The 22,230-nt window shown below is 39.9% G+C and overlaps 1 protein-coding gene across 1 annotated transcript in view; it reads right to left on the bottom strand.

Annotated features, from left to right (window-relative positions):
• Positions 1 to 869: 869 nt before the first annotated feature.
• LOC131483044 (zinc finger protein 84-like) overlaps positions 870 to 22,230 on the bottom strand; it is a 286,703-nt gene continuing 265,342 nt past the window's right edge. The window contains 2 exon segments of the mRNA XM_058679911.1: positions 870 to 1,106; positions 1,108 to 1,718. Coding sequence (XP_058535894.1) covers positions 870 to 1,106; positions 1,108 to 1,718 — 848 coding nt within the window.

The following is a 22,230-nucleotide window of genomic DNA, read 5'->3' as shown; positions in this document are numbered from 1 at the left end:
GAACTCATTCACAATTTCCCCCTCATAACAAGGGGAGATCGTGTACAAATCACATCTTAGTATGTTAGCATCACATAGCCTGTGTTCTGAAATACTGTAACATTCTTCATGTGTATTATTAAACACATTTGGAGAGTTTCAATAATTTTCAACATCTGTTGCTCATTTACAGTTTTCTATTTACACTCTTGCTAATGTTTGTTTCATTCACTTTATAAGCTCTGAGGCCAATGACAACAAGTTTATGGTATTTAATGTATCTTTCCATGCTTTTTTATTTCTGATCTTCATGGCTTTGAGGAAGATTGACTTAAAAAATGATTTTTCAGTCATTGCAGTCATATTTATTTCTGTGGATATGCTGTTAAAGGACTTCTGAAGTTTGCTGCACTCAAAATGTGTTTGTGTATGAATTTGTCCACACTTGTTCAGAAATTAATACTATGAACAATTTCCCACACTGATTATTCATTATACTTCATCTTTGTGAATTTGCTGATATAAAATGAGACCTGTCTGGAGGTAAAGGCTTTTCCACATCAGTGTATCCATAGTTTTTCCCCCATGTGGGTTCTCTGGTGCATGATTAAGTATTCTCCAGCCAGCAGCATTTCCATACTATTTTCATGTTTCTTTTTTCCCTTGTGAATCATCTGAGTCTAATCAAAACTGACGACTTCCAAAAGGTGTCTGCACACTATCTGCATTCATAATGTTTTCTGTGTGAATTCTGATGTGCAATGAAACCTGACTGCCTGCAATAGCATTTTCCCCACTCACTACATCTATATGGTTCTTATCCTGCATGCATTCCCTAATGTCCAATGAGGTGTGACTTACTGTAATAGGCTTTTGGACACTCACTGCATTCATAACAGCTTTCCTTGTATGGATTTTCTGATGTGTTGAGACCCACAGTCACTATATTTACAAGGTTTCTCCCCTGTGTGGAATCTCTGATGTCTGATTAGATGTGACTCCTGAGAAAAAGCTTTACCACACTGGTTACATTCATAAGGTTTTTCCCCTGTGTGAATTCTCTAATGTCTAATAAGAGCTGACAAGTTGGTAAAGGCTTTTCCACACTGGCTACATTCATAAGGTTTTTTCCCCTGTGTGAATTCTCTGATGCATGATTAGGTTTGACTTGTGAGAAAAAACTTTACCACACTGGCTACATTCATAAGGCTTTTTCCCTGTGTGAATTCTCTGATGCATGATTAGGGATGACTTGTGAGATAAAGCTTTTCCACACTCATTACATTCATAAGGTTTCCTCCTTGTGTGGATTCTCTGATGTTCAATGAGATCTGACAAGTTGGTAAAGGCTTTTCCACACTCACTACATTCATGAGGTTTTTCCCCTGTGTGGATTCTCTGATGCATGATTAGGTTTGACTTCTGAGAAAAAGCTTTTCCACACTGGCTACATTCATAAGGTTTTTCCCCTGTGTGGATTCTCTGATGCATGATTAGGGATGACTTCTGAGAAAAAGCTTTTCCACACTGGCTACATTCATAAGGTTTTTCCCCTGTGTGGATTCTCTGATGTCTAATGAAATGTGACTGGTTGGTAAAGGCTTTTCCACACTCACTACATTCATATGTTTTCCGCTTCATGTAAATTCTCTTAGGTGTAATGAGAGATAATTGCTTGTCAAAGGCTTTCCCCTGTTCATTGCATTCATATGGTCTCTCTCCAGCATGAAGGATCTGATCTCTTGTCCGTTCTGACTTCTGGTAAACATGTTCTTTATATTCATTGCACATATAGAAATTTTCTCCTGTGTCAGTTCTCTGTTTGGTGGAAATGCAGGATGCACAGCTAAAAGATTTTATACAGCAGCCACATATATAGTGACTTTTTGCTGTTTGGCTTATCTGATTTACTTTGACATCTGTTTTATTCATAAGACATTTCTCACTCTTGAAATGACCATGGGGTTTCTCTCCTGATTGTGTTTGCTGATGTTTTCCAAAATAAATATTGTTGTGGAACATTTTCTTTTCAACCTGAAGTGTCTCTCCCACATTGACAGGTTGTTTATTACATGGTTCTTTGGTATAAACTTCTTCACACATAAAGAATTTCTTCTTTGCGTTGAAAGCTTTTTCTTTCCCATTGTGTTCAAAAGACTGCTGACAAATGGGCATCTTCTGCTGAGTGAGAATTTTCCCACTCTGGAGGCTGTTCTCAGGGACATTAGAAGCACACTTTTTCCCAAATGGCATTTCATTAGACTCTCTATAGAAAAAAAATATATTCAAACACATTATGCTGTCTCTCCCTCTTTCCTTGAGGGAACCACCTCATCTTTGGGCTCCCTCATGTGAGGTGCTTCTCTGGCCCCCACCTCCTTGCAAGTGCAACTGGTCACTTAGCAGGTAAAACTTCTGTCTACAACTAATTCTGCTTTTGTTTCCATAGTATACAGAGAAATCAACCATGGAGCATTCCTGATAACATTTGCTGGTGTGCCCAACATGGCATATGAAAAAGACGTTTATTCTTAGACCAGAGCTATGTGGCTAACTCAGCAGAGAGAACACTGCATAATGTTGGTATGCCATTCTTCAAGGTGGGCTGAACCTATAAAAATGACCCTTGGTGTCCCATGACTGCATAAATATGGGCCCATTCAACGACTCACTCACACCACCACTATGACGGCCTAGCTCTGGCGACACCTTCAGATGCATTGTACTTTCAGAGTGTGGAGACAGTAAGCACAGCAGTTCAGGGTGTAAGAGGTTATAATCACCAACTACCTATTTGAGCTTTTCTATTCTGGTAACAAGGCTATGGGTGCTTGTGTTTGGAAAACTTGGGGTGGGGACTGCCAGTTCCTGGAAAAGGTCACTTTTTGTATAATTTGAAACTTCCTTGGCAGATTTTGAATGCCAACCATGTGACATTATACCCAAGTTCTGAGCTACTTTCTCATGATTCAGTATTGTTATACTCCTAGCACCAACTTGTGTTCTGCTTTGGTTTGAACTTTTTATTTGTTAAGACTGATTTATATGCCAGGCAGCGTGGCCTAGTGGCTAAAGTCCTTGCCTTGAATGTTCCAGGATCCCATATGGGCGCTGGTTGTAGTCCCAGCAGCCCCACTTCCCATCCAGTTCCCTGCTTGTGGCCTGGGAAAGCAGTTGAGGATGGCCCACAACTTTGGGAGCCTGCACCCTTGTGGGAGACCTGGAGGGGGTTCCTGGTTACCGGCTTCGAATCGGCGCAGCACCGGCCATTGCGGCTCACTTGGGGAGTGAATCATCGGATGGAAGATCTTACTATCTGTCCCTCCTCTCTTTATATCTGATTTTGTAATAAAAATAAATAAATCCTTAAAAAAAGACTGATTTGTTTTTGTTAGAAAGTCACATATACACATGAGGAGAGACAGAAAAAGATCTTCGATGTGCTGGCTCATTCCTGAAGTGGCCGCAATGGCCGGAGCTCAGCTGACACAATGTCAGGAGCCAGAAGCCTCTTCTAGGTCATCCACGCAGATGCAGGGTCACAAGGTTTTGGGCTGTCCTTAACTGCCATTCCAGGCCACAAGCAAGGAGATTGATGTTAAATAGGTGAAGCAGGAGGAGAACCAATGCCAATATGGGATCGCAGTATGTGCAAGGGATGGAATTATCCACTAGGCTACCACGCCATGCACTTGGAATTAATCTTTTGAAATTACCTATTTGGTGCTTTGCATGACCCCCCCTTGCACTTCCTAGATAAATTGAGAAAAGACCAGTTTCTTTATTTTTTCTCCATCCCGTTTTGATCACACACCTGGCTTCCTACCTCTAAGACCTGAACGGCCATAGAATGGCAGGGGTACATCTGGAGTTGTGCAGTAGCAGCTATTTCCTGGCTTGTTGAGAATATACAGATGGGAAATGTCATACCCACAGTTTCCTGTCCAGACAAGGAACATCCAAGGGACACTTAAAAACCTAAGACCCTTCTGAAAAAATGTGGTGTCTTTTCCTCTCTCTCCATTCAAGAGTCACCCCATCTCCTGGTTCTCTCAAGAAATGCTATTCAATCCTCTGCTTTCTACATTCACCTGGCCACTTTGCAAATAAAACTTCTCTGCAAATGAAAAAAAAAAGAAACAGAAATAATATTTCTCATTTTTGTTTTGTACAATTTCCCATTTAGATCATATTTTAAATATGGCCAGAGCTAATAGTAAGCATTTTTGTGGCAATGCTATTCTTTGCAGCTATTACATAATTTTTGTGATTACAACTTGCTTGAAGATTATTTCTTGAATTTTCTGATTAGCTCCTAGTAACTCATTTTTTCTGTAGGAATCTGAAATGAGGAAAAGAGTAACCATATCCATGAATCACATCTAAGTGTTTCTTTTCCAAGGCTCAAGTAAAGCCAATGAGGTTTGTTGACATTCTAGATAGAGCAGATTTTAATATTAGTAATATGTGGACATTTATGAGCATTATATTGTGCATTAAATTTTAAAAATTCAATCACTTGGAAATATGTATTTTAATTTGTTGGATAGTATGACAGAAAATGTGGCACAGAAATTCAAACTAAGGCTTGGGCATCTTACATCATTTATCAATGCCAGTTTGTCTTGTATTGGCTACTCTGCTTCAAATACAACTTCATGAAAATGTAACTTGGAAGGTGGCAAATGACGTCTCAATTGCTTGTCATCATGGTTCTAGATGGTTCTTGTCATCATAGTTCTAGATTTAAAGTTACATGCTGGCAAATTTTGAAAGGCATTGCTAGAATAAACCTACACATGGAGACTGCAGAATGCCTGTGTCTCATCTGCTGTTCTTTAGCAAGAAACTTTAAAAACAAAAATCAGAGAATTGCAGTCAACATTTATTGAGAGAAGTACTACTGTCCCTGCCTACTATGTGCTGACCTACCTGGAAGTCCCTGGTTGACAGATTTCTCCACTGTCCATGGTGCTGATTCTTGCTCCAACTTGAAGACCACATCAGGCTTTGCCATGCAGTACCCTGTTAATGGAGAATGTTGTAGACTTTGCAAAGTTACTACTAGCCCTAACAACTACTAAACTTTGTAAACTCAACTTTCATTTGTCATCTACACAGAAATATTCTGTTTGGGCATCACAGAGTTTCACTCACCCACAGACAGCAGATTGTGATAGGTCTCAAGCATCACATCTCTGTACAAAGTCCGCTGAGTATTGTCCATTGTCTGCCATTCTTCCTGGGTAAAGTCCACAGCCACATCTTCAATTGACACCAACACCTGTAACAGTATGTCTCCTCAATTCTGGATCACTAAATGGAAACACTGACAGTACATTTTCTAAATATTTAATTTGTAACTTTTATGAATGCAATTTAATTACGATCTATACAACATTATAGAGTAGCTGCAGAATAAAAATATTTTGTCCTGTATTGCTTTTGCAAATCCAATACTACAACAGGATATCCCTTACTATTCTCAAAGGTCACTTTCTCTAAAGATTGCAATGAACTATTGAAGGCTTTGTTACAAAGCACCTACAATAAAAGACATCACTCTAGGTTTGTCCCTGGCATTGCCACTCTGCTTTTCCAATGAATTATAACAAATAATCATATTAATACTGAGCCAAAATATTAACTCAGTATCTGTAATAGTAAGGTGAATGTAATTCTTCTGAGTTCAATTTGCATTTTCTATAGATGTTGCTTTATTTACAATATGCATATCAACATAGAGTAAACAAAAAAATTGCTTTATATTATTTTTTGCAATTTGAAGCTACAATTTCCTTAGTATTCTGTGTTAGATTTTCTGAAACAATTATAAAATGAGTTCACTATGTAATCTGCAAATATAAACATTTAAACTAAATAACATGGTAGATGAAGAAGACACATCTTTAATGTTGCACATGATAATGAGGAAATCTTTAATAATTTATGAATGTTTTTCTCAAACTTTCTGATATTTAAAAATCATATAAAGCAATAATATAATTCAGTTTTCTTATTCCAACAAGAAATAATAGAATGTTGGAAATATTTTTTTAAAGATTTATTATTATTGGAAAGGCGGATATACATAGAGGAGAGACAGAGAGGAAGATCTTCCGTCCGATGATTCACTCCCCAAGTGAGCCGCAATGGGCCGGTGCTATGCTGACATGAAGTCAGGATCCAGGAACCTCTTCTGGGTCTCCCACGCGGGTGCAGAGTCCCAAAGATTTGGGCCATCCTCTCCTGCTTTCCCAGGCCACAAGCAGGGAGCTGGATGGGAAGTGGAGCTGCTGGGATTAGAACTGGCGCCCATATGGGATCCTGGTGCCTTCAAGGCAAGGAATTAAGCTGCTAGGCCACGCCACCGGTCCCGAAAATATTTTTAAACTGAACTTTCATAAAATAGCAAATATTTCCTGCAACTTATACTAGAATTATATATATATATATATCTCCAATTATCTTAAATATATATACATATGAATCCCATAATCTTTTGTCACTTTGGAGTATGCACATGTTAAAATCCTTTCTACTATTTGTTTACATTTTATGAAATAATATTTAAATTAAATTAAAATTTAAATTTCTACATAGAGAACTACAGCTTAGTGGGGAAACAAGCTGTAGCCTTATACAGAACTATCTTCTAATTAAAAGCAGATAATATCAGCCATTCACAGCCTGGGAGTTGAACAGACATTGTAACAAACATAGCTTTTTTTTCTTTTTTTTTGGTATATGTTTTAGAAGCACTTTAACATTAGGAAGTTATTTGGGCTTTTTTTTTTTGTCTTTTTTCCTAGCTACTTATTAATGATTTTAATATAAAAACAGAATTAATGTAACTGATACATAATTTTAACAATAGAATGATATTTCTTTTGTATCTTTCCTTTTTCCTCCTCCATTTTGCCTTTTTTCTTTTTTCTTTTGTATCTTCCCTTGTGCTCTTAAACATTTGAAATAATATGCTTTTTTTTAACAATTTTTTTATTTTTTATTTTTTTTTTTACGTGGTTGATTAGGGTACAAAGAGTCAAGGGCTACAGGGTGAAAGTGGGTAATACCACTGTATGCACACTAATATTTTCATTTTTTCCCCTGCATCTGGGGTCAGGAGAGAAACAAAGGGCAATAACATGTTTTAAATTTACATTGCACTCAAGATCCTAATTTTTCATGAAGTGATTTAAAGGAAAGTAAGATAATCAGAGTTCTATAGATAAAGTCTGTAAATATAATAATGTAAAAAGATGCTTCAATCACACACAGTTGACAAACACAGATCATCAAATTATAGACTTTCATTCTTAACCATTTGTTTGGCAAAGATATGAATCAAAGTGACAAGATCGCATTTGCACAAATACTGATATGCACCATTGTTTCTTCCTTTTTTGTTTTTGTTGCTTGTGATTTTTTAGCTACTTTGTTAGTTGTTGATGAGGAATGGACTTGGCACATGGAGACAATAATGACATGCATGGACTGCTAATTGGTGATCAACAGAGGAAGTTTATTAGTAGCATCAGACATTTTAGACTTTATAGAGGGTCATATAGGATAAGGGAGGAGGTATTGAGCTTCTCTAAGGAACCCATGGATTGTTTCTATAACATAATTCTGTACTCTTTTGTTTTGTATACCCCACCAAGTGTTCTCATTCACATTCTATCCACTCAGCTATTCTCATACAAATGATACCTACTCAGTTATACAAAAGATATCCATTCAATTCTCATACAAATGCTATCCTATCAGTTGCAATACTATGCTCACTGACCTCTTAGGGACACAATGTCCTTCTACACTACTCTATATAACACAAGGTCATATTTCTGTGTCTATATTTAAGATATTTCCCTTATCATACTGCCCTCTAGTTACACTCATTTTTTTAGAAACCACAGAATTTTGCTTTCCACAGCTGAATAACAGTCTATTGTAGATACATACTATGTTTTCTTTATTCATTCATCTAATGATGGACACCTTGACTCATTCCATACTTGGATATTAGGAACAGTGCTACTATAAACAAAATGGCTACAGACATCTCTCTCATACAATGTGTTCAAAACTTTCAGAACATGCAAATACTACATTGCTCAATCATACAAGCTTATTTCTAATCATCTAAGAAATTTTACACTATTTTCCACAGAACTGAATTAATGTATAACCCCATTAACATCGTGCAAAAGTTCCCATTTTCCACATCATCACCAGCATTTGTTACCCTTTCTTCCAAATATTAATAGCCATTCTGACAGGGTTGAGATGGTATTTCATTGTGATTTTGATTTACATTTCCTTAATGGCTACTTCCTGAGAACTACTTAATGAGGTTCTTGGATCATTTCTTTACCAAACTGGGTATTTTGATGTTGTTAAGGTCACATGAAGATTGAAAGATAAAATTGTCAATTTGAATAAAACATGGAACTACTTGCATCATTGTATTTGACAAATTGTGAGTACAATGTAGAAACTTAAATCAAAGATCAAATGGGATGAATACTAGAATGAGATTCCACTTCATCTGGCTGAGAATGCAAAAATGTGCTTTGGGAAAGGACTCCATTAATATGAGACACTCTGATGGAAGCACTGGATTCAGTGACATGTGGGATGAGAGTAAGAAGCATGAAACACGTGTTACTGCAGACTTCAGTAGAAATTTAGAATGTGAAAACTAAATGCTTTTCTGAATTAGCAAATGCTACAATCTCAATAATCGAAGAAGCCCACAGTGCAAATACAGTCACGCTAGAAAAATGTATTTCCTAATGAAATATGACTTTCCTTCACATTTAAGTGGGGTTTTTTTTTGTCTCCTGTTTTTGAAAGGTTTATTTACCTGAAAACCAGAGAGAAGGCCAGGCATGGTAGCCTAGTGGCTACAGCCCTCGCCTTGAGCATCTCAGGATCTCATGTGGGTGTCAGTTCTAATCCCAGCAGCCCTGCCTCCCATCCAGTTCCCCGCTTGTGGCCTAGGAAAGCAGTCGAGGACAACCCTAAGCTTTTGGACCATGTACACACATGGGAGACCCAGAAGAGGCTCTGGGCTCCTGGCTTTGGTTTGGGTCAGCCCCAGTCATTGAGGTCATTTGAGGAGACAATTGTTGCATGGAATATCTTCCTCTCTGTTTCTACTCTCTGTATATCTAACTGCAATAAAAATAAAATAAATCTTCAAGAAAAATGGTACTAGAGGACTGTCTATGTTTTTAACCTTCTCACAAACATTGGAACTAGTACAGGGATCACCTGGAAGAAGCAGGGAGCATGTCAGAGTTTTCATGGTCTGCCTGTGTTTCCTTTTAAAGCTGTCAGGATCTGTGAACTGAACAGTGGCATAGTGAGCTGAGCTTCCCACATGAAAGCAGTTCATATTCTGAATGTTCCACTTTCAACACAGTTTCCTGTTTTTGCCTCGGGAAAGCAAAAGAGGATGGCTCAAGTCCTTGGGCATCTGTAGACATGCGTGAGACACAAAAGACGCTCCTGGCTTTGGATTGGCATCGCTCTTGCCATTGCAGCCATGCACGTAACAAAGTTACAGATGGAAGATCTCTTTCTCACTGTCCCAAGTTTTCTCTGCAACCTTGCATTTCAAATAAAAACCAGAATGCAACAGAGGGCAGGCCCTGTGCCTTACCAAGTAAAGACACTGGCATCCCATATGAATATTGTTTCATAGCCATCATGCTCCAGTTCAGATCCAACTGCCTAATAACAAGTCTGGAAAGAAAGTGGAGGATGGCTCAAGCACTTGGTTACCTGTAACTTAGTTGTAGACCTGGGCAAGACACCTGGCAAATGGCTTTAGACTTCCTCAGTTCTGGTCATTTTGTTTATTTGAGGGGCAAACCAGCAGATGGGAGATGTTTCTCCACATCTCTCTTTCTTAGTATCTTTGCTGTTAAAACTAGTAAATCTTATGAAAAAAAAGAAAAAAAAAACAGCAATAGGAAATGGCACTGTGGGCGATCAGGCTAAGCTATCATCTGTCTTACTTCCAATCCAGCCCTAAGGCAATATGAATTGGAAACAGTGGAAGATGTGTCAAGCACTTGAGTGGGAGACTGATGGACCTCCTGGATCTTCTCTGACATGATCCAGCCCTGACCATTGTGAGAATCGATCAGTGGATAGCAGACATGTCTGTTTCTGTCTCTCTACTCTTTCTGCAATTCAGTAAATTTTTAATAAAAGAACATGCAACATATTTTATTCTCCAAACATTCCTGTAGTAGCTCATAAATGTAGTAACCTCCAAATGTTATTAGGCATCACACAATTTCAGCAATTCCAATAAAGCAAAACTGGAAAGTTAATACATTTTTTTTTGTATATTTGGAAACTCATACTACTCCAAAATTTTGAGTGTTTATTTTCATTTATGTATTAAATTATTTACATTTTATCATATACAACATCAATAAACACCATTTCAAACTTGATATCCTGCAATCATGAACAAATTCTTTATTTCAATTTAAATCATGTAAAAATTACCCTGTTTTGTTATGGCATTAGAAAACTTGGAGAGGAAGTCTGACAGCTCCAATATTTTAGTTATGACAATTTTACATTCTTTCTCTCATATTTGTTTTTTTCACTATAGTTTAGAAACCATCATAAAACTCCTCAAATACTAGTTCTTAACCACGTTCTGTGACCACCTCATTGACATTTCAATTTTAGTTTATACACAACATATAACATACATAACATAACATGTTATACATAACATCATATCATCTTAAATTAAGGCAAACTTGTGGTATTTAACCTTTGGGATTGGCTCATTTCCTTTAGCATTATGGTTTCCAGTTTGGCCCATTTGCCACAAAGAACTGCATTTTGTTTTTTTTTAATAGCTGAGTAGTATTCCATGGAGAAGATGAACCATAGCTTTCTTATTTTTAACATATTGGTTACTCATTACTATGTCAATTAATTCCATAATGATGTAAATTTTTACTGATGATACGTTGGAGCTTTTAATTGATGAGGATGATACTCTGCTGGCTCTGTTTTCAAACCAGAAAGAGTATACCTAAGAAGCCATTGAACTTGACTGGACAATAAGATGCTAGACTCTATGTTTGGTATATGCTTGCAATGGGGAAATCTCAACTGAACTTGAACTGTGGTTATGCAACAAGGTGGAGGAATCCACCATGGTGGGAGGGTTTGGGGAGGGGTGGGGAGTATTCCAGTACCTATGAAACTGTGTCACATAATACAATGTAATTAATGAATAAAAAAAAGAGAGAGAAAAGCTGGTTAAAAAAAAAAAAACTCCTCAAAAACAGTGTAAAGCAAGCTGAGAAGTAAACAAATAACTTACTGAAGGTGGGTTTGTGTTCTTCAGCCTGGGAAACATGTCATGGGCTGCAGTGCAACACCTGCAAGAGAAGGTGGAGAAAGACAGTTGCGAATTGGTCTTGCTTGTCCCTAGTCTCCTTAATGGTTCCTACTGTGCTAAGCAATGTCAGCATTGAGGCAGACACAATGGATGGAGACACAATAGCCATCAGTTTCCCTGGGCAAGAGCAGTGCTTTACAAGTGCCTGGAGAGCTTCTGTTGAACCCTATCCACAATGTCATTAATTGGCAGTGGTTAAATTCAAGTTTTCCTTTGGCTAATGCAAACTACTACAAATTTTAAAATAATATTACTGGGCTTGGCTGCATAGCCTAGTGGCTAAATTCCTCACCTTATATATGCCAGTATCCCATATGGCCACTGATTCATATTTTGACTGCTAGATTTCTGTATCAGCAGCCTGTTTAGGTCTGGGAAAACATTCCAGAACGGCCCATTGCCTTGGGTCCCGGCTTCCACACGGAACTTTAAAGAAGCTTCTGGATGCTGGCATTAGATTGTCTCAGCTCCAGTCATTGCAGCTACCTGGGGAGTGAACCAGCAGATACAAGAGATTTCTCTCCTCTTTGTAAATCTGACTTTCCAATGAATATATGAATATTAAAATAATAATGTTACTGTCAAGCCCTAACTTATTTTTTCAACAATTATTATTCAAATTACAACACACCACACAAAAAATATCAAATTAATGCTACAGAAACATGCTTGGGTGGTATTAAGGTTTTCTCCATTTTTACAGATGAGCTGCGCAAGACTCCATATAAGGACTTCCATTAAAATGGTTCTTGCTGCTAATAATAAAAATTGTACAGAAGGCAAACATCTTTCATTCAGAGTAATTCTGTGTAAACCTATATATGAAAAATGGATATAATACACACCTATTCTATACAGCCTTTTACTAATTGCTCCAAATGGAAGTTCTTAAGACTTCAATGGCACTTCCCAGGTCCTAAACCCTCAATGACACTTGATCTTGAAACTGTATTTGCCTTAGCCCATAGGACATCCATAAATATGATAGCAGCATAGTTTGAAAAGTGCTTTCACTTACATTATGGCAACAGCCAGAGAAAACCATCAGACTAGGAGGAGTGAATGTCATGATTGGTTTGTGGTTTGTGGTTGGTTTGTGACTTGGGATAGATCATATCTAATCCCCAAATGCCTTGTTTATACCTACTGGCTATGTAACACTTCCAATGCAGTATCCTGCTATGGTGCCTGGAACACAGTGGGCGTGTTCCAAGAACCCTCTGAGAAACCCAGATGGGTTCCTGTTGCTGGGCTCAGCATGGCAGAGTCTTGACATTTTGGGAGTGAATCAACAAACTGATGGAACATCTCCCTCCTCTCTGCTATCTACCTTTCAAACAAATATTGTATTTATAAAAATTATAAAATATACTCTATTTAAAACTACCTATTTTAAGTTGATTTGTGGATATATCTTGGTGAGCATTACAGAATTACATTTCAAATTCAATTAAGACAATTTTATGAAAACACTTCTACAGCCCATATTTTTACAGGTATGTAAGCACTTAAATTCTATTTTATTTGTAACTGTATGATAAAATTCCATGAGCTCTGGGATTTCCCTTACCCTCTGGCACTGATACACAGTACGCCAACAGACATCTTGCACACTATACCACAATGCAACCCCAAAGGAAAGTCCTCTTGATTCTTTACTACTAAAATATTCTTGTTTGCCCAGCGCAATGGTCTACTGGCTGAAGTTCTCGCCTTAAATGCCTCGGGATCCCATATGGGCACCGGTTCTAATCCCGGCAGCCCCACTTCACATCCAGCTCCCTGCTTGCTGCCTGGGAAGGCAGTGGATGTTGACCCAAGGCCTTGGAACCCTGCACCCACATGGCAGACCTGGGGGAAGATCCAGGCTCCTGGCTTCGAAGCACTGCTACACCGGCCATTGCACTCACTTGGGGAGTGAATCATCAGATGGAAGATCTTCCTTTCTGTCTCTCCTCCTCTCTGTATATCTGACTTTGCAATAAAGATGAATAAATCTTAAAAAAAATATTCTTGGGCCCGGCTGCATGGCCTAGCGGCTAAAGTCCTCGCCTTGAACACCCTGGGATCCCATATGGGCGCCGGTTCTAATCCCAGCAGCTCCACTTCCCATCCAGCTCCCTGCTTCTGGCCTGGGAAAGCAGTTGAGGGCGGCCCAATGCATTGGGACCCTGCACCTGCGTGGGAGACCTGGAAGAGGTTCCTGGTTCCTGGTTCCTGGCATCGGATCGGCACGCATCGGCCCTTTGCGGCTCACTTGGGGAGTGAATCATCAGACGGAAGATCTTCCTCTCTGTCTCTCCTCCTCTCTGTATATCTGACTTTGTAAGAAAAAATAAAATCTTTAAAAAAAAATATTCTTGTATACCTTTGGTCAGTCTGACTGTAAATTAGTAAAAACTTAATTCATATTGTAATTCCATTCTTAAAAAGAAAACACATTATAGCACCTTCCCCCAAAAGCTCTTGTGCCTGAAACAATCATTATGATTCATGCAATTTATGTGTGACAATTCCTTACTGTTACACTTTATATTAATGTCAACATATAAATATGTTTAATAGCATAGAGAATACAATCAACTTTGGTGTGGAGTGGAGTTTGACATATTAAACACACTTGCCATTTTTTAAATAATTCATTGCATCATTTTACGAAGCCAAAATATCATGTAAGAACTCATCCAGAAATTAAACTCATTGTTTTTCCATTATGATCAACACCACCATCAATGTAACTGCCTTCTGAGGCCAAAAACAGGAAGCTGGATGGGAAGCAGATATATCGGAGTTAGAACCAGCACCGATATGGGATCCAGGCAAATGCAAGACAAGGACTTTAGCCCTCTTGAAAGAAAGTACAGGTATACAAATCACTTGCTAAACCTGCTCTGCTGTCATATCTGCCTCATTTGCTCCCAGTTATAACATAACTTGATGTGCATCAATAATTTGGGTAATGAATCAGCTTCTGAGAGTACTCTCTGTCCATGCTCTATCCTTGCTGCTAAAAAAAGAGCATACAGGGCCCGGCGGCTTGGCCTAGAGGCTAAAGTCCTCGCCTTGAACGCCCCAGGATCCCATATGGGCGCCAGTTCTAATCCCGGCAGCTCCACTTCCCATCCAGCTCCCTGCTTCTGGCCTGGGAAAGCAGGAGAGGATGGCCCAAATCTTTGGAACTCTGCACCCGCGTGGGAGACCCGGAAGAGGTTCCTGGTTCCCGGCATCGGATTGGCGTGCACCGGCCCATTGCGGCTCACTTGGGGAGTGAAACATCAGATGGAAGATCTTCCTCTCTCTCTCCTCCTCTCTGTATATGCGGCTTTCCAATAATAATAAATCTTTAAAAAAAAAAAAAAAGAGCATACAAAAAGATGGCACCAGCATCCTGTGGCTAAGCATCTAACTTCAGTACTGTCCTCCCATATGTGTGCTGCTTCAACTTCAGCTGCTCTGCTTACAATCCAGCTCCCAGCTAATGACTAGGAAATCAGCAAAGGATGTTCTAAGTGCTTGGGCCGCTGCACTCATGTCAAGGAACTAGGAGAAACTCCAAGCTCCTAACCAGGACCAGCCAACCTTCAGCTAATGAGGGCATTACAGAGTGAACCACCAGATCACTGTCTATCTCAGCTACTTTCTCTGTAATGTTGCCTTTCAAATAAAAATATATTTAAAAAAGAATATTTATTTAAAAAAGAAAGAAAGAAAAGAAGCCCAGTCCCCTCTGGACTTCTCCCTAATACATTTAACACTTCCAATCCAAAGTCACTGCAAATGTGCTGCTTCTATAGAGATTCACCCACAGTGGACATTGCATATGGTGAAGATGGGATCTAGGTGTCCTCAGAATCAATAAAGAGCCTCATCACCCTAGCAGGCCCTGGGCCCATACTTCTCAGCACCACTCAGCCTGAGCGTGATTCTGGCAACAGGCAACTGAGCACAGAAAAAGCAGAGATATCATCTGCTGGCAGTCAGCAGGAGGTGGAGGTCTGGGTTCTCAGTTGCAATTGCCTGGAGTGCAGTTCACACTTGACCTGGTCATGATGTGGGAGGGAAGAATCAGTTCTATGTTCCAATAGCACCAAGTCTCCCTGTCTTGATTGAATCCTGACTTTTCTCAAAATATTTCTCCATTTGCTGCCTCTTTGACACCATTTTGAGAAGCTTCATAAGAATTCTCCCTTAAAATATTTTTCTTTTCAGGGTTGTCATTGAGACATAACAGGTTGAACCCCAAGTTGTGATGCTGGGATCCTGTTTCAGAACCAGTTTCTGTATCAGTCATTCTACTTCTCATCAACTTTCCAATAACACACTGGAAATGGAAGGGAGTGATGTCAGGGATTGGGGCCCTGATACTACAAGACAGACACAAATGTGATTCTTTGCTCCTGGATCAGATCTGGCCAAGCCTGGAATTGGAGACCATGGCATCCTGGTGGGAGGGAACTGGTGAATGGAGGGTCTTTTTTGTTCTTTCTACTCTCTCATGAGTGCTTACATACTGAGAATTGACATGTCTCTGACACACAACTAGGACACACAAGCTAAAAGAAGAATAAATTCAAAGATATGTCTTCCATTAATGATCCACATTATTCATGTTTTTGGAGGCTTTTAATATATTAAAAACATAGTTTCTGTTAGCCTTATAAATAGAATATAAAATCTTTTTAATCTTGCAAATGTCACCCCTAGTTCACTCAACTGGTAATATTAATACATGTTAATAAATAAACCTATGACAAATTTGAAAATTTGACTATTACAATTGCTTACAAAATAGCATAAAACCAGCTTTAATTTATTGTTCAGTTAATTTATCAGATGATGTAAGAAAACATTCAACATTAGCAAAAATTGTGCTACAGTCTTCAGGTTCATGCTTTTGGAAATGCATCAGTCCATGCCTCATTTAGTCCCAGTACTACTTTCCAATAACAGTGATTTAAACTGTCAAAAAACCTAGCAAAATATTGGTCATGCTGAACGTTCATTAGGACAGCAATATATGGGTTTTGCAATCCTTATGTTCTCAAATTTGAAGAATTTGCTGCTCTAGCCAGTAGAGCCAGTAATGTGGACATGGAGAAGATCTGGGGATGAAGCACCAACAGGAGACCAGTGATGGTAGAAGTCTCTGTGAAGTCTCTCTTTATTGCTCCTTCACCTCTCCTTATATACTCTTCCCCCCACATCCTCATTTAGCAAGATATTGGAAACACATAAGTCCAATTAGTCTAGGTGTTTTTAGCTACAAGCCCAGTTCCTGGTGCTGCCCAGGCTAATGCGTACTAATCAACTCTTTAGCCTACAACAGGTCCCCCTTTTTTGTTTTAAAGCAGACTTGAATGCACCTGTCTTAGGCTGTGGGCTCTCGGTTCATTGCCCTTACCAGTTATCGGGAATCTCTGTAGCATGATGGAGCCCCTGTATTAGGTTGGTCAGTGTCTGGTCCCTCTTACCCGTCACTGGTTGCCATTCAACTCATTGCTTGCTGCAGATGCACAAACCATACTTGGGGAGGCTGGTAATCCTGTTCCATGGCTAGGAGTATTTTTAATGTGGTAGCAATAAGCAGACAGCAGCTCCAGGGCTTGGGAAACATAGCACTATACAGGTGAAACATACATAAAGACATAATGAAAAACCCAACGCCAGCATCATTCTGAATGGAGAAAAACTGGAACCCTTTCCACTGTAATCTGGAACAAGACAGGGATGTCCGCTTTCTCCGCTGATGTTCGACATAGTCTTAGAGGTACTTGCTGAGGCCATAAGACAAGAAAAAGAAATCAAAGGAATCCAAATGGGAATCGAAGAAGTCAAGCTTTCACTATACGCAGATGACATGATTCTCTACATAGAAGACCCAAGAGACTCAATACAGAGACTGCTAGATCTTATACGAGAGTTTGGAAGAGTGGCAGGATACAAAATTAATGAACAAAATCAGCAGCCATAGTGTATGCAAATAGCCCAAAGATGGAAAAAGACCTAACCAGCAAGATACCGTTCAAAATCACAGAGAAGGGCCCGGCGGCGTGGCCTAGCAGCTAAAGTCCTCGCCTTGAAAGCCCCGGGATCACATATGGGCACAGGTTCTAATCCCAGCAGCTCCACTCCCATCCAGCTCCCTGCTTCTGGCCTGGGAAAGCAGTTGAGGATGGCTCAATGCATTAGGACACTGCACCCACGTGGGAGACCCGGAAGAGTTTCCTGGTTCCCGGCTTCAGATCGGCGTGCATAGGCCCGATGCGGCTCATTTAGGGAGTGAAACATCGGATGGAACATCTTCCTCTCTGTCTCTCCTCCTCTGTGTATATCTGGCTGTAATAAAATGCATAAATCTTTAAAAAAAATAACAGAGAAAAGTATGAAGTATCTGGGAATAAACCTAACCAAAAATGTAGGAGACTTAATTGAAGAAAACTACAAACTGCTTAAAAAAGAAATTGAACAGGACCTCCAAAGATGGAGTAACATCTCATGCTCCTGGATAGGTAAAATCAATATCATTAAAATGTTTATACTGCCAAAAGCAATATATACATTCAATGCAATCCCAATCAAATTGCCCAAAACATTTTTCACCCATCTGGAAACAATGATCCAAAGGTTCATCTAGAAACACAAAAAAACATGAATAGCTAGAACCATTCTCATGAACAGGAAGTTAGCAGGGGGAATCATAGTCCCAGACCTCTGGACATACTATAGGGCAGTGATTATCAAAACAGCGTGGTACTGGCAAAGCAACAGAGAAGAAGATCAATGCAGCAGAATAGAAACACCAGAAGGGAACTCACACAAATACAGCCAAATAATCTTTGACAAAAAGACAAATGACAACCCAGGCAAATGGGAAGGTCTGTTCAATCAATGGTGCTGGGACAACTGGTTGATAGCCTGCAGAAACAAAAAGATAGACCCACATATCTCATCATACACCAAGATCAAATCTAAATGGATAAAAGATCTAAACCTACATCCAGAAACCTTCAAACTTTTGGAAGAAAATGTCAGAAATACTCTACAAGATCTAGGGGTAGATCCCGACTTCCTAAAAAGGACACCAAAGGCAATAGCAATCAAAACCAGAATAAACAAATGGGACCTCATCAAACTAAGAAGCTTCTGTACAGCGAAGAAAACAATCAACAAACTAAAAAAGCAACCCAAAGAATGGGAGAAGATCTTCGCGCACTACATAGGTGACGGAGGGCTAATTTTCAGAATATACAAAGAACTACAAAACAACCAAAACATCAAAACAAACAAGCCACTCAAGAAATGGGCATGGGAAATGGGCAGACATTTCACAAAGGAACAAACCCAAATGGCAAATAAACATATAAAAAAAATGCTCAAGTTCCCTGGCAATAAGGGAAATCCAAATTAAAACATCAATGAGGTACCACCTAACGCCAGTAAGACTGGCCCACATGAATAAAAGCACCAACAACACTTGTTGGCGAGGTTGTGGGGAAAAGAGAACCCTACTCCACTGCTGCTGGGGCTGCAGGCTGGTACAGCCTCTATGGAAATCAGTATGGAGAACATTCAAACAACTCAAATTCAACATACCATATGATCCAGCAATAGCACTTTAGGAATATACCCAAAACACCTGTTTTATGAGGAGTCAACATGCACCCCTATGCTCATAGCAGCACAATCAGTAATTGCAAAAACATGGAAGCAGTCAAAATGCCCATCAGAAGATTGGATAAGAAAGCTATGGTTCATCTACTCCATGGAATACTACTCAGCTATTAAAAAAAACAAAATGTGGTTTTTGTGGCTAAATGGGCCAAACTGGAAACCATAATGCTAAGGGAAATGAGCCAATCCCAAAAGGTCAGATACCACATGTTTGCGTTAATTTAAGAGGATATGATGTTATGTAAAACATGTTATGTTATGTATATTATGTTATATGTTGTGTATAAACTAAAACTGAATTGACAATGAGGTGATCACAGAAGATGGTTAAGAAATAGCAATTGTTTTTAACGTATTGGTTACTCAATAGTATAACTATTAATTACACAACGAAGTTAATTGTTGCTGAGGGTATATTGGAGCCTTTAATCAATCGGGTTGATAATCTGATGGTTCTGCCCTCGGACAAGACAGGGTCTCCCCAAGAAGCTGAGGAACTAGACTGGACTATAAGATGTTGGACTCTATGTTTAGTTTATGCTTGCAAAGAGGGAATTTCAACAGTCCTTGATCAGTGGATATGCAACAAGGTGGAATATTCCACATGGGGGGAGGGCGGGGGAGGGCTGGGGTGATCCCCAGTTCCAACGAAACTGTATCACATAATACAATGTAATCAATGAAAAAAAAGAAATAAAAGAATAAAGTGGAAAAAAAGACATAATGGAGAACAAGAGACTCTGACCATATCTCACAATACTGCTGTTCCTCTGCGAACAAGTCAACCCATAGTTACAACGTAAGCATGCCCACCTGCTCATGTTCATCAGTAAGGTCTTGTTGTTCTACAACTCTGGCAGTCTGTTTCGCAAGCTTGCTCACTGTCGCCATGGTAGCTGGTGGTGGCGGCTGCTGATGTACTGGCTACGATGATCACCATTATGACAAAGTCTCTTTTAAGCTTATCAGGCCAACAGAGGCCTCTCCGTCAGTCCCAACAGTCACAGGCAGGATTCCGGGCAACCACAGGATAATAGTAGTATTGCAATTTCCATTTCAGCTTGCTGTCAGGGTGCACTTGAACTCAGTATCATTCACTTCAGAGCCGTTTCTTGTCCTATCGATCTTCTGACTCAAATGCCATCAGCATGGCCAGTACCCGAGCTTTCACAAAACTCAGCAACAGGAGCTTGCCAGACAAGTGTGTCAGGAATTTACTGTGGACCACTTTCATTTTCATCTTAGGTCAGGGGTCCCTCAGATTGTCCCTCATGCTGTTCCCCACGTTGGGCGCCATTTGTTCCGGCCAGCAGAGCCAGTAACATGGACACGGAGGTCTGGGGATGAAGCACCAACAGGAGACCAGTGATGGTAGAAGTCTCTGTGAAGTCTCCCTTTATTGCTCCTTCACCTCTCCTTATATACTTTTCCCTCCACATCCTCATTTAGCAGGATATTGGATACAGATGAGTCCAATTATTCTAGGTGTTTTTAGCCACAAGCCCAGTTCCTGTTGCTGCCCAGGCTAATGAGCACTAATCAACTCCTTAGCCCATGACAATTTGCACCTTAGGAACTCTAAATATTGAATAGCACATATGTTCATTTAGATTATTCTTTCTATGATTACCTGCATACAATCTTTAATTATTTCATAATCATACATATATGAATATTCAAGTGTCATTTTTATGTGTGTGGGAGGGGTATGCAGTGATAAATTTAAAATGAAATGAACATGTCCTGGTATGGTAGACTAGTGGCTAGACTCCTCATCTTACACATGCCAGGATCCCAGTGGGCACTGGTACATGTCTTGGCTGCTCCACCTCCCTTCCAGCTCCCAACTTGTGTCTGGGGAAAGCAGTAGAGGACAGCTCAAAGTCTTGGGACCCTACACCCACATGGGAGTCCTGGAGGAAGTTCCTGACTCCTGGCTCCTGGCTTTGGATCAGCTCAGCTCCAGCCATTGTTACCACATGGGGAGTGAATCAGCGGATGAAAGATGTTTCTCTATGTCTCTCCTTCTCTCTGTAACTCTGTCTTTACAATGAAAATAAATATATCTTAAAAAATGAACAAATGTACAGAAATAAAGAAATGAATCTAAGCACAATCATAACATTAATTTAAAACCACATCCTCCTCAGAGATGGCTGTTTTCTTCAGGGCAGATCACTGTGTCCTGTCCAACTGCTATGGACAGAAATGTGTCTCCCAATATTTTGCACCATGAAGGGTAGACCACCAATGTGACTCTACTATAAGACAACACGTTTAAGAAGGTAATTAGCTGGGTCTGGTGTGGTAGCCTAGTTGCTAAACTCCCTGTCTTTCATGGGCTGGGATCCCATGTGGGTGCCAGATATTGTCATGGTTTTTCCACTTCCCTTTCAGCTCCCAGCTTGTGGTCTGGGAAAGCAGTAGAGGAAGGCTCAGTGCCTCGGGACCCTGCACCTGCAAGGGAGACCTGGAAGAAGCTCTGGGCTCCTGACTTTGGGCTGGCTCAGGTCTAGCCATTGTTACCACTTAGGGAGTAAACCAGCAGCTAAAAGATCTTCACTCTGCTCTCCTCTCTGGAAATTTGTCTTGCTGATAGAAAACATTATTGAAAAAGTCAATTAGCAGCAAATAATACTCTAACTGTGAAATCCTGTTGCAAACTGACTTGGTTTCCTTTAGAAAAGAATGCACAGGAACAATGAAAACACAATGTAAGGTTACAGAAATATGGAGGCTGTGAGTTGGTCAGAGAGAGACACCTCAGAAGAAACCAAGCCTAATATCATCTTGCTCTTAAATCTTCAACCGTTAAACCATAAGATGGGTGCCTGGCATCCTCCACCTTTGAACTGACACCAAGGCAGAGGGTTTGTGGGGGCTGAGCAAGCAGGCTTGCAGAGTGACAGGGGATGGCAACGGTGGGGGCATTCAAGGACCTATTGGATCATGCCCATGCAGGCAAAACAATCCTGGGGATTTTCTCATGTGCTTGGTCCCAGGAGTTTTGGAGGAAGGTAGGAGAGAGCCCTAGCTTAGCATGCTGGCATGGTCTGCTGGTGGACTGGATTTGAAGAACTTTGAGTGGGCTTGGATCTTGGTTTGGTGCAGGGCAAGGTCTCAGGCCAGCACAC

The sequence above is a fragment of the Ochotona princeps genome, chromosome 22, assembly GCF_030435755.1.
Source record: "Ochotona princeps isolate mOchPri1 chromosome 22, mOchPri1.hap1, whole genome shotgun sequence".
Lineage (NCBI taxonomy): Eukaryota > Metazoa > Chordata > Mammalia > Lagomorpha > Ochotonidae > Ochotona > Ochotona princeps.
The sequence above is the reverse complement of the archived record's forward strand: the minus strand, read 5'-3'. Positions and strand labels throughout refer to the sequence as shown.